General features: G+C 41.7%; 1 protein-coding gene across 4 annotated transcripts in view; it reads right to left on the bottom strand.

Moving 5' to 3' along the window:
• Positions 1 to 14,451, bottom strand: part of TMEM117 (transmembrane protein 117) — a 440,409-nt gene that overhangs the window by 220,167 nt on the left and 205,791 nt on the right. For all 4 annotated transcript variants that reach the window (XM_073619948.1, XM_073619951.1, XM_073619950.1 and 1 more), the window contains one exon: positions 2,256 to 2,355. In XM_073619948.1, coding sequence (XP_073476049.1) covers positions 2,256 to 2,355 — 100 coding nt within the window. The remainder of the gene's footprint in view (positions 1 to 2,255; positions 2,356 to 14,451) is intronic.

The following is a 14,451-nucleotide window of genomic DNA, read 5'->3' as shown; positions in this document are numbered from 1 at the left end:
GTGGTTGTAAAGTCAGAAGGTTTTTTATCTTAATGCTTTCTTTGCATTAGGATAAACAACCTTCTGTGTGCAGCAGCTGCCCCAGCACCCACTAATACTTACCTGAGCCCCATCTCTCACCAGCGATGTCCACGAGTGCCTCGGCCATCTGGGACTCCCCTCCTGATTGGCTGAGACACAGCAGTGGCGCCACTGGCTCCCGCTGCTGTCAAAGTCAGCTAGCCAATCAGGAGAGAGAGAGTTCAGGGCCAAACCAGGGCTCCATGTCTGAATGGACACATGGAGCTGTGGCTCAACTTGGGTGCCCCCATAGGAAGCTGTTTGTTGTGGGGGGACTTGACAGGAGGGAGAGGCAACATTTCACATTATTCACAGGTCTTATTTATATCCCAAGCTTACCTATCCACACCCGTTAAACCATTATTATGCTGCATTGTGTCATTATACACCCTCATTCACAAACCTCTCACACCCTTTAAAAAATTTCACACTTTCAACCAATCAGCCAGCTATCATTATATGCTCCTTTATTTATTTACTATATTTTTACATCCTCTGTAGAGCTCCACTCTGGTAAAGGCGAGACCTTTACCAACACCAAATGGTTTCCCACTATCATACCTCCATATACAATTTGTCAGCTGAAAAATATATATTATACAGTACATGTATAAAATCATTCCGGAAAAAAAGGTAGATTATTTCTATATATTGTTCTCCTTTCCTCTCCACCCCAAGCTTCTCTTCGGGGATAGATGTCATATAATTCTCAAACTTAATGGTCATTATAAACAAACTAAATTATGTTTCTTGATGATTTGCAACTTACACATATGTTTCCTTTGTCTTTAGAATATATTCCTTTGGTCATGTGCACTTATGTGAGACAGGAGGTCCTGAGGAAGCAGGGTTTTCCGCAAAACGCGTCGACCTAAGCTCTCACTTTCGACCAATAGCCATGCATATTTGCAGTGGACAATGTTTCTTGGTATTAATATGACATTTGATACGAGTTTTTTGACATTGTATGGTCAGAAATAAAATTTCGTAAGTTTCTATATATGAATGTATCTGCATGTTCACTGGAGGGGTATTTAAAGTCCTATCATTTATTCATTTGTGCTATATACTTTTAACAAGGATGACACCCTCCACTGGCTCATATTTAGTGGAACCCCCCCCCTCCCCTTACAAAGCCAATAAATAAACTTATGTTAATCTGATAGAAATAACAATCATTCAAGGTAAGGTGATCAAATATTTGCATCAGTACACATTTTGGATCTATGAGGAACTGCCTGCTAGAGGGCCTTCATTTCATTTCTTTTTTACATCCCTTAAAATTTATACCAAACCTGAAGGGTCTAGCAATAATTATGGAGGTTACATCAATACAATTTTTTTGTAGGGGACCCTTATTATGATCTATGTCAGACCCTCATCTAGGATAAGGGTCTGATATTGCTGAATGTAATCCATGAGCACTCTGTTTACAAATAGAAGTGTCTGGGAGCGGTCATTTTGCCACCAATTTAAACACACTTTTTTCATTGTTAATATCAGTGTTGCTTTAGTAGGTTGTGTATATATCATACCATTGTGCCACTTCACATCCTCTTAGAGCAACTTCACCCAACCATCCAAGAACAGTTTGGTGAGGAACAATGCCTTTTTCAGCATGATGGAGCACCTTGCCATAAGGCAAAAGTGTAAACTATGTGGCTTGGGGAGCAGAACATCGAAATGTTGGGCCTATGGCTAGGAAACACCCCAGACAATAATCTGATTGAGAACTTGTGGTTAATCCTCAAGAGGCAGGTGAACAAAAAAAACTCACAAATTCTGACAAACTCCAAGCATTGATTATGGAAGAATAAGCTGCCATCAGTCAGGATTTGGTCCAGAAGTTGATTGACAGCATGCCAGGGGGAATTGCAGAGGTCTTGAAAAAGAAGGGTAAACACTGCAAATATTGACTCTGCATAAACTTAATGTAACTGTCAATAAAAGCCTTTGACACTTATGAAATGCTTGCAATTATACTTCAGTATACCATAGTAACTTCTGACAAAAAGATCTAAAAACAATAATGCAGCAGACTTTGTGAAAATTAATATTTGCGTCATTCTCAAAACTTTTGGCCAGGGCTGTACATGTATAACTAGATCATGTGCGGTTTTAAACAAAACTGCTATATTAGATCAAGAAGACAAAAAGAGATTTTTAGGTTGCTCAAAGTGTAACAGTCCTCTCACCATCCAAGCTGTCACAAAGTCTCCCATCCACGTTCCAACTGCTGCTACCTTCATGAAGCTCTCATTCCTGATACCCATATATTCGGTTATAATGTATGGACTGTGAAGAGAGAGAAGCAACATTATTGTATTACAGAAATTTTACAGTTATTTAGGCTTCTTGAAAATTGTCAACACTATAAAACAAAGAGATATTGCTTAAAACAAAACCTTACATGAAATAGAGCCAATCAGAAGCAATGCCAGAGCTGTGCAGATAGTGATAAACTTTAATAAAAGTACAGAAAGCTCTCTGCTTATCCTCTTTTAGCAGTTCATTTGTATAGGAAAACATTTCTCTTTAGTAACTGCTGCTGCACAAATAGCTTTGTACACAATGGTACAAAAGTGTATGCATATAGAAATATACACATAACACAGGCAGAAGCAGCAAATCAAAATTTAGCATGTCCATTTTTTTAACTGTGCATATGGGTGAAGGGGGGCACATAGTAGGCCCAATGCCTGGGAGGAACTGAGGCCATGATTTTGGAACAGAATTGTACACAGCAATCCTCTTTGGCACTTTCTTTGGATGGAACTGGTTACAAAGCATGGATTGTTCTTTCATAGCTGTGGACATCCACCCATTTGTGTCGGACCAACACCTCCACAGAGTTTGGGAGAGTACTGTATTCTGTATGGAATTTTCCACCATGTTCTTACTGAAGAAATTCTGCACACGGTAATACTGAGTGTGATCAACTGCAATTGCTTGAAGGCTGGAGGGTACTTGTGTCACACTGGCCCCAGATGCATGACTGAATGGCAATTGCATCTGGATCATCGTGATAAAGAGGACTCTCTACAAATTGTGTAGCACTCCTATGCAGGCCTATGGCCTAGGAAGAAAAGAAAACCAACAAGTGACTGTACGGTAAACGGTAGATTGTGCTCAGGCGCACTGTCCCTCCACATCTGCAAAAAAGGAAGACCACTGTAGCTCCAGGAACCGTCTTAACAGCCCAGGTGGTACTCAGCCCCCCTACATGTTATTAATGGGGAAAAGAAGAACAAGGAATGCCAAAATATAAGCAGAAAAAACTTCAGCTTTAACCTGCTAACTACCATAAAAAACATATTTTAAGGGTTCAAAGCGTCAAATAGACCCTACAATCGTTTACACTTGGGGTCATATGTATAAGCAGTAATCTGAGATTTAACAAATATTTACCATAGGAGAAACTTCCTGGTCTATGTGTTTTAAATGACAGTGGTTGATTCACTGCCAGTGAATATTTGGTGAAAGGCACGTTCACTGCTTTATAAATATGCCTGTCAGGACTTGAATCAACAGCTGGTGACACTGGGCATTGCAGAGTAAGAGGTTGTAGTTCTGGTGTCCACCAGCAGGTGTCTTCCAGCAGCCAGCAGATCCCAGTAATCAGTCTCCACCTGGTGCTGGCTGCTGGGAGGGTATATAGGTCCTCCTCTGCTATTACACGGTGTGTCAGTGCTTTGCCTTGTTTGCTGCTGGATAGTGTATGCTGTTTATCCTGCTCCTTAACCTGATCTTGCTCCTGCCTGCATCCTGTACCTTGCTGCCCCTAGTCTGCTACCTTTGCTCCTGATGCCAGTCCTGGTTCCCCCCTTTGTTCCCTGAATATCCAGTTTACTCTGCTTACTCGTGTTCCTCATGTTGTACATATTGCATATAGTTAGCTTATTAGTTAGGTTTCCTGTTTGTTAGGTTTATTAGTCAGGTATTCTGTAACTGGGGTTTTGTTCATGTTAGTTTTATGTTTGCTGTGTGTTAGTGCCTGGATGAATTTTGTTTCACTGCAAATAAATCTCAGTTAAAGCATATACAGTCTGGTCTCAGTTTTCTGAGTATAGCCAAGCAGATCTGGTCATTGATGCCACTGATTCCTGACAACCCTTAATGTACATCTAAGGGTTCCTGTATTGCGGCCTAAACAAGTATAAAATGGTATACAGTTACTATAAAATTCACATCCTCATATAGTAAACAAAAACATTTCCTTTACCTCTCCCAACTGAGCCAAAGCCCCCTTCATTTGCTTCCCACAAGGTTCCCCTCCCAAATCACAGTGGAAGGGTTTCAGCAACAGAGGCAGTGATGTCAATCCAGAAGCAGTGGGTTGATTGACAAGCTACAGGCTTGTGAAATGTTGCAGCACATTTTAGATACAATATTTATTATTTTAAAAGTAAGTACATCAATTACTATTTATTGGTATGTTCATAAATTCTCAGGCATCACTGCTCAAACTTGAAAAATACCCTAAAAATACCCTAAATAAGAATAATTTGTTAGCAACTTTTGATACTGGGAATGTACCTTTATTAGGGCTTGTATAGAAAAGCTTACAATTGAAATGATCTAGATGTCCTCCTGGGCTGTTTCCTCTTAAGCTCTTTGGAGCTCTTGAATACCAAACCTGCACTCCAGACCTGTTCACATACCATTTTTTTGGTTCATTTAAAGTGCGTGAATTTCCTCTAGAACCCGGTCTTTTTTTTTACAGCAGAAAGTAAAAGAGAGATCCCTCCAAAGCTAGGGAAAATCCCCTTTTAGACAGTTGTCCCCAGAACAAGTTTTCCCATAGAATGATCTTATTTTCTGTTCCTGAAAGAACTTAAATGTCTCACACTTCCTGTACAGAGACTATGGTCAACAGGTCTATAAGGGGGGGTAAATTCTCAACACATAGGCAGCAATAAAAAAACTGATTCTAACCCATTCCTCCTCTATCCAACACTAAATAAAAAAGAAAAAGACCTTTGGCTTTACATACACTTTAATAATGCTTTAATGTGCTTTAATAACATACATTATTCAGGGGACAGAAATATCGAAAAATCATTTTAGAAGTGTCATAATAAGCTCTTTCCATAATTTGCAAGTACGTACAGCATATTTGAACATTATGGCAGACTTTCCTTACGAGTGTATCCTCCTCCAGCGCTGAGGCACTGATCAAAGCTGCCAGGCGATGCTCTGCCCTCTGCTACAATCTTATTTGTGGCAATTTATGGGTTCCCCATTATCACCATCAGCCATTGGGTGGCTTCTGCTGATGAAACTCCTGCATGTGCACACAACAGTGACATAATTCCTGGCTCCATTGCTAGCATCTTACCGATGCTGATAAAGAGACAGAGTGTACACCAGGCTCGGACTGGCCATAGTGTATTTGCCCAGTGGACCGAGGCCGCCCAGTCCGTGCCTGTGTCTCCTCTGGCTGACTGCAGGGCTGAGCCGAGTATTTCTCTCACACACAGATCAGCCTCAGAGCCAGCGCTGACAGCCCCTCCCTCCCTGTGGACAGGAGAGGAGAGCGCTCATCTGCTCCTCCTCCCGTCCCTCTCCTCCTGTGTCTGCCCCGCCCACATTCCCCGGGAATGTGTGGGCAGGAAGTTTGAAGCCACCAGCCAGTAGAGGTAAGCTGACATCCTATGCCTGAGCCTCCATCCTGTGGTGAATAAGCTCACCTTCTCCTCACCTTCTCTCCTGCCTCCCAGTGTACAAACAAATTTACCCCTTCACGCCAACAGTGCGCAAATATTCAGCCTCCCGGCGAGTGGGCCTTGGCGCTGAGTGGCTGCATATCTGCGTACCACACTGCAAACACAGCTGTGCTGAGAGCAGGCACTCCGGAACAATTAGATGTGGCTAACGGAAAGCTCCCGATTACTGCTTGTGATCGGGAGCTTTCCAAAACATGTGGCCGCCGTGACAGACAATAGCAGCGGTCACATGATTATAAACCCCGCCCCGCCTCCTGGCATCAGAAACCCTTTAAAGGAGGAGCAAAGTGGTAAAGAGTGTTCTGTGGACTCTGGGGGGCTTTGGTGAGCAGTGCCCCTTACATCATAGTTCCCCTTTTACACCAGAATCTTGGGGGGGGGGGCTTTGGTGAGCATTCCCCTTAAATCAAAGCCCCCCTTAAATCAGGGTTCCCAGAACACCCCTTACATCAGAGTTCACCTTTACATCAGAGCCCCCCTTAAATCAGGGTTCCCATTTACATTAGAGTCAACAGAGCTCCCCCTTACAGTGTAAGTGGAAATTCTGGGAACTCTAAGGGAGGCTGTGTGGACTCTGATGTAAGGGTGGCTGTGCAGACTCTGATGTAAGGGTGGCTCTGTGGGTTGTGATGTAAGGAGGGCTCTGTGGACATTAATGTAAGGGGGGCTGTGCAGACTCTGATGTAAGGGGGCTCTGTGGTCTCTGATGTAAGGGGGGCTCTGTGGTTTGTGATGTAAGGGGGAATCTGCGGACTTTAATGTAAGGGGGGCTATGCAGACTTTGATGTAGGGGACCAAGGTGGGGGGGCATGACTGCAAGGGGCACTGTGATGGAGGGCTGATTGGTAGGGGCACCTACCACCTAACATTACAGCGCTCCTTTACAATGCAGTCCCCTTTGTATCACAATGCCCCTTTACATTACAGTGTGGAGGGCCAACTCTGTGAATGTCTCATCACCAACTGCCCCGCAAACACTTAATCCCCCCCCTTTCCGGAAAAAATTGGCTGCTCGGTCTAAAATGCCCAGGCCTATTTTTTGTCCCAGTCCGGGCCTGGTGTACACTGCTCCATGCATGCACAGTACAGCATATACAGGAAAAAAACAAACTGTTGGCATCTAGAAAGACAAGTTTTTGGCAGAACAGATTTTACATGTCTCCTCTGCTAAAAAAATGCTACTTTCTGCCAGTTTCAGGTTCAGATTGTTGGAGATAACGTGTTATAAAATGTGCTGTAAATCTTGTGCCCATTTCAGGACTTGTTTCTTCTGTAGCTTTTTTTTTTATATAGCATTTATCAAAGCATTACTAGCAAACTCTAATATACTCAAACTATCTGCTTCTATTTGATTTGAAGCAGCACTTAACAACAAATACACACCATGGGAGCCTTTCATTGGGCACATCCTTGATGCACTCCCTCTGTGTTCAATTGTATAAGCCCTTACAAATACTAGATAAATAAAGATATATTTTTATACTTTTGTCATATACTGTTTTAGCATGCACTGTGTATAAGGGCAGAACAAATAGCAATGCAATGCAATGCTGCTGTGCTGTGTTGAAGGAGTTCACTTAGAGAACAAAGTCTCCAGCGTAAAATAATCACCCCTATTTCTCATGACTGCAATTTACCAACAGGTCTACATTAAATAAGACAATTCCTAATGTTCATATGTTCTCATGACCAGGAAACTGCCTAAGCCTTTATGTTCACATTCAAAATGTCCTTCGTTTAAATAGCGTTTGGATTATGCTCTGTATACCACTCAAAGTATTTATATTTCATAAGGCTGCAAAGAACAATGTCTCCTTGCTGTCAGCCAGAAGTAAGATTTACACAGGAGTGCCAAAAATTTAAACAGTATGACATCCAAAACTGATCTGAAAGATTAGACTCTCCAGTGCCGCATAATGAAGCCTATATAAAGAACACAACTAAACAACTACAATTTCACCAATCTCTGTTTTTACAGCTCTATTAGTATAGGCATATGACAAGATTATTTATGCGTGTGTTCTTATATACTATTGAAAGCAAAACAAAGTCCTTTTTATTCACTGTTCTTTTCACTACTGTATAAATATGTATCCAGCAGGTTTGCGTGTTCATTCAGTCTGTCCAAATTAGGCAAAAATCATTGGCTACATTTATTTTCTATGTAGCGTTCTCAATAATTGTTACATTGTATCTCTTTGCATATGTGATCTACAAATATACAGTATATTTGTAGATCAGTTATACAAACCCATCAGCCACTTGTTTAAGGTAAATTGAGTTACTTTCAACAAATCCACTAAACCCAGAACCTAGCCCCTAAAGAGACTTTAGAACAAGACATTTAGGGGTCTATTTAAAAAAAAAAAATCACATAGCCATTCCTCCAGCAAATGATATACATCATTCTGTGCACATTAAGCAAAACAAAACAACATTCTTTCGAATATTTGCTCTGCTGAACGAATGTTCTTTTATTATCTGCAGTAGTAAAATACTGCATTATGGCCACTAGATGGAGTAGAGGAGCACAGGAAATACATATGTATTTGTAACAAGAGATACAATGTAACAATCCTTGAGAACGCCAAAGAGAATTAGCAAATAAACATAACCAATGGTTTAATTCAGACAGAATGAGTGAACATGCAAACCTGCTGGATGAATGACTATGTAGTTGTATTTATAAAGAGACACCTTACTCTTCTAAGAAGCACTTTTCACTCATAGACATTAGCCTTCCCTGTGCACCCCCACCACTCTGGTGAAACCCTCTGTAATTTAACCAATGCTTCTAGGTATGGGGGAGCGTGGGACCTACTCTCAAGATGCAGTTCTTGGGACCTGAGTAGTAAAGAGGAGGACCTTCTAAAACTCATCTTCCCTGTGCTCCCCCACTACATTGTTCCTCAATTCCTAACCTTGTGATAGTTCCACATTGATAGGGGTTAGAGCTTACACAGGGTAAAGTCTTCCACCTCCTTGTTAGGTATGAGCACTGCATCCTGGGAGAAGGTCACATGCTCTTCCACACTTGAAAGCCCTGGGTATTAACTGAACAGACAAAGTGGCAGGTTTTATGTAAGCCTAACATAGACCTTAATCCTAACCTTAACCTTTCATCAAAGAACACAGGGAGGATTATCACAACAAAAAGTGTACTATCACAAAATATTTACTGTAACTCCTGAGGGGTTACTTTTGGAGGGACTGTCCCTCTTTTGAGACCAAATAGAGGTCAAAAAAGCTTGTGTGGTTTAGTAGCCAGTCGTTTTCTGCACATTAGATCTTTGTGGTCTGTGAAAATGGGACCATGGCAGGGACATGTCCTTTGTATACTATGTGCTAATAGGTATCCACATTATCATTTCAGAGAGTTTAGAGGTATGGCCTTTGTATACGATTCAGTGAATGTATTACTACAGAAAGATGTCAGAGACTGCAGACTTGCAACAGGAAATGCTGTTTACAGAGACATTCATAGATTTGAGACATACTGTAATACATAAGACTGGAGGAGATCACTACTATTACAGCTCCTTTACTTCAGCCCCCTTGATATTACTTTTAGCAAGATTCATAATAAAACATCAGCAGCAAAAATACAGAGATTTAAAGATCCAACACATATAAACAATATAGTATATATACTGTATACACATATACAGTATCTCACAAAAGTGAGTACACCCCTCACATTTTTGTAAATATTTTATTATATCTTTTCATATAAAAAAATTACACTTTGCTACAATGTAAAGTAGTGAGTGTACAGCTTGTATAACAGTGTAAATTTGCTGTCCCCTCAAATAACTCAACACACAGCCATTAATATTTAAACTGCTAGCAACAAATGTGAGAACACCCCTAAGTAAAAATGTTCCAATTGGGCCCAAAGTGTCAATATTTTGTGTGGCCACCATTATTTTCCAGCACTGCCTTAACACCTTTGGGTGTGAAGTTCACCAGAGCTTCACAGGTTGCCACAGGAGTCCTCTTCCACTCCTCCATGATGACATCCTGGAGCTGGTGGATGTTAGAGACCTTGCACTCCTCCACCTTCTGTTTGAGGATGCCCCACAGATGCTCAATAGGGTTTAGGTCTGGAGACATGCTTGGCCAGTCCATCACCTTTACCCTTAAGCTTCTTTAGCAAGGCAGTGGTTGTCTTGGAGGTATGTTTGGGGTCGCTATCATGTTGGAATACTGCCCTGTGGCCCAGTCTCTGCAGGGAGGGGATCATGCTCTGCTTCAGTATGTCACAGTACATTTTGGCATTCATGGTTCCCTCAATGAACTGTAGGTCCCCAGTGTCAGCAGGCGGCCGCACTCATGCAGCCCCAGACCATGACACTCCCACCACACTCCTTGACTATAGGCAAGACACACTTGTCTTTCTACTCCTCACCTGGTTGCCGCCACACACGCTTGACACCATCTGAACCAAATAAGTTTATCTTGGTCTCATCAGACCACAGGACACAGTTCCAGTAATCTATGTCCTTAGTCTGCTTGTCCTCAGCAAACTGTTTGCGGGCTTTCTTGTGCATCATCTTTAGAAGAGACTTCCTTCTGGGATGACAGCCATGCAGACCAATTTGATACAGTGTGCGGCATATGGTCTGAGCATTGACAGGCTGATCCCTTCCACCCCTTCAATCTCTGCAGCAACGCTGGCAGCACTCATATGTTTATTTCCCAAAGACAACCTCTGGATATGACACTGAGCAGGTGCACTCAACTTCTTTAGTCGACCATGACGAAGCCTGTTCTGAGTGGAACCTGTCCTGTTAAACCGCTGTATAGTCTTGGCCACCGTGCTGCAGCTCAGTTTGAGGGTCATGGCAATGTTCTTCTAGCCTAGGCCATCTTTATGTAGAGTAACAATTCTTTTTTTCAGATCCTCAGAGAGTTCTTTGCCATGAGGTGCCATGTTGAGCTTCCAGTGACCAGTATGAGACAGTGCGAGTGATAACACCAAATTTAACACACCTGCTCCCCATTCACACCTGAGACCTTGTAACACTAATGAGTCACAGGACACCGGTGAGGGAAAATGGCTAATTGGGCCCAATTTGGACATAGGGGTGTACTCACTTTTGTTGCCAGCAATTTAGACAGTAATGGCTGTGTGTTGAGTTATTTTGAGGGGACGGCAAATTTACACTGTTATACAAGCTGTACACTCACTACTTTACATTGTAGCAAAGTGTAATTTCTTCAGTGTTGTCACATGAAAAGATATAATAAAATACCTACAAAAACGTGAGGGGTATACTCGCTTTTGTGAGATACTGTATATATACACATGTAAAACACATAAGAAGCCAAACCATTAGCTACTCTAAAGCACCTTTCAGATGGAGCGGAATCCGTACAAGTGTATTTGCCTGCTCAGTGGGGGATCTCTCCACTGATCCCCGCTGAGCAGGCGGATGAATGGTCCCACTGTTCTCTATGAGGCGGTCAGATGAAAACAGACCGGCTGTCCATTTCCATCTGATTGTCATCAGATCCTCATCCATCTGTTTTTAGCAGACTGGTTCGGATGCTGGTGGGTTTTACTGGGCACATGTCCGCTGAAATCCGCCACCCCAATGGTGTCTTAAGGGGCCTAAGCCATTCTAAAGAATATTTTTTTCCTTCACTGCCTTGAGAAAATAATTAAGGAAACAGATAACTGTCTGCAGGGGCTATATGCCCAAGGGCTGCAGGTAGGGAACTGGGACTTTGTAGTAGCCCCCCTTGGTCCTCCAAGAGCTGTAGGGAGTTGAGGGGAAAGGCAGAGTAGCTGGGTGAGCAAAGATAGTAAATAGACACTCCCAGAAGAGGAGTGGGCTATAATGTAAAAGGAGGAAGGGGGCTGTGTTAGACAACTGACTACTTAAATGATCTAGCAAGTTCAAAGGCACATCATTAATGGAACGGGACAATACTGTAGGCAAACACATAAAATATGAGATTGTTCACATTTTACATGCAATTGTTTTAAAGCTGGTGGCAGGGTCTCTTTAAAGAACAACTGCAGAAAACAAGTAAAATCAATAAACTGCTATTATCCAGATAACAACACAGCTGTCCTAAAATCTTAAAATGTCAGATCATTCCTGCAGGAATCTGAGAAGGTGGTGCCTAAGCCATTTCAACAGCCTTTTTCAAAAGGCATAGGTTTTGAGGCACACTACTATTTTCAAGGTACTCATGTCCAGGCATTACCACTGGAACAGTGATAGGTATTTCCATGGAATGGGCACAGATTTTTTTTTTAAGGTCAGTCACCCAGGTGTGCCATCACTGTTGGTCACACCTTGGCCCCATTTTGGCAACATGCCTGTGCTAGAAAATTTTTGAAATATTTAATTACAAACAAGGATGTAATTGGCGTTTAAAAATATGTAATTACTTTCTGGGAACTAATAGTGAATCTGTACAAGTCCTTAATCTTCAAATGGTATGTGGTCAATGTCCCTTAATGAGATGCATCCTAATTGAGATTAATAGCAATCCTTTTAAAATTAATTATCTCAAGGTTTTTTTCATTGCGCACTTCATGTCATTTAAATAAGCATTTTCCACAGGAAATTCAGCCTGCGGTGTTGTCAGAATTGTAACCACTGAAACAAGAAACAAAAGGCTCATTATTTACAAATAAATTCTGTTAGTGCCGGTTCACACAGGGGCGGCACGACTTGCAGGTCGCCTCAGCGAGGCGACCTGCAAACGACTTCTGAGGCGACTTGCAAAACGACTTCTGTATAGAAGTCTATGCAAGTCGCCCCAAGTCGCCCCCAAAGTAGTACAGGAACCTTTTTCTAAGTCGGAGCGACTTGCGTCGCTCCTATTAGAACGGTTCCGTAGCACAGAACGGGAGGCGACTTGTCAGGCGACTAGGTCGCCTGACAAGTCGCCCCTATGTGAACCGGCACTTAATGGATTTTGCTATTTTCAACAAACACTTTACAATTAAGAATGAAAACATTTAAAAAATGGAGAGATTTATATGCAACGATCACTGGTGTGGACTTTATTTCTTAATGCACGCACTTATGTGTACTTATGGATGATATATTCAACTGCATATGAACACGGCAGTAACTCTATTGCTAAAGTATGGCATATTATTAAATTATACTGTAACATTGAAAAAAATCTCCCTTCCCTCCCTTCAAGAAATCTAACAATTTATAAAGTCTTTATTTGGCAGCCATACAATAACATGCTGGCTTTGTTTTTATTTTTATAAAAATAACAACCATGCCTATGCTTACCTGCTCTGTGCAATGCTTTTGCACAGAGCAGCCTCGATCCTCTTCTTCTGGTGTTGCCCTGTCGGCACTCCTGGCTCCTCCTCTGCATAGGGTGCCCCCAGTGCTCACTCCTGAGTCCAGCTACTGCGTCCATTGTCACAGACAGCAGGACTCAGCAACGCCCCCCATTCCGTGTCACCTGATTTGATTAAACAAAGAGAGAACCCCTATATGTGGATGGGATTTTAATGGCAACAGATCACGCAAATATTCAGTAAAAAGTAAATATTGATACATAATACAATTTCCGACACAATTCTACATTTACATAAATAAAAGCATCCGACTTCAGTTACATGCTGAGGAATGCATATGTGAATCACATGTTGCCTCCACTCCACTCGACGCGTTTCAGAAATACCTTTCATCAGGGGTGCAATGGGGGAGATACAAATGTATACAGTATTCTCTGCATAGGAAACATAGTATCAAAAAATCCATTCAAAAATGCAAGAAACAAATTAGTGTGTTGTGTGGTCGTTAATCCACAAAGTATAAGGAAACCTACTACATAAGTAAATTGTGATGAAATAAGTCATATGTAATCGAGTGTTCAGGAGAAAAACTAAGACTATCTGTGTCTAGCTGGGGGAGGACAGCAGCACAATCTCCAATTAGAGGGGAGGAGGGTTCAAAAACCACACTATCCCCACGGAGGTCCTCATACAGAATTTCGGCTGTTGGCATAAGGGATGAGATTCTATGAGGGTATAAAAATTAACAAGAGAATCTAAATACATGTAAATATAAGCATACTTGCATTAGCTAATATATCCAGCAATGCCCACCATCAGGTTCATAATTATAGTGAAAGTGACAAAAAAAAAAATATTGACAGCAGCGGGAGCCAATCATTCCCGCTGCTATCAATCTATCCAATGAGGCAAGAGACAGCGGCAGGAGCCGCTGTGCTCATGCACGTCGCTGGATCGGATGGGCTCAGGTAAGGAAAAGGGGGAGTCTGGGGGGCAGCTGCAGCATAGAATGCAATATGGTGAAAAACCTTAAGACTTTAGGACCAATTTAACCAAGTCAGCTCCATTTCCTGACCAGGCCATTTTTAGTGATACGGCACTGCGTTGATTTAACTGACAATTGTGCACTCATGCGAAAAGGTACCCAAATAAAATTGTTGTCCATTTTTTCCCACAAATAGAGCTTTCTTTTGGTGGTATTTGATCACCTCTGCGGTTTTTCTTTTTTGCGCTATAAACAAAAAAAGACTGCCAATTTTAACTAAAAAACAATATTTTTTACTTTCTGTTATAAAACATTCCCAATAAAAAAAAATGTAAAAAAACTATTTTCTTCATCAATTTAGGCCAATATGTATTCTGCTACATATTTTTGGTAAAAAA

Source organism: Aquarana catesbeiana, linkage group LG03 (genome assembly GCF_042186555.1).
Source record: "Aquarana catesbeiana isolate 2022-GZ linkage group LG03, ASM4218655v1, whole genome shotgun sequence".
NCBI classification, from domain to species: Eukaryota; Metazoa; Chordata; class Amphibia; order Anura; family Ranidae; genus Aquarana; species Aquarana catesbeiana.
This window is presented reverse-complemented; position numbering and strand designations above follow the sequence as displayed.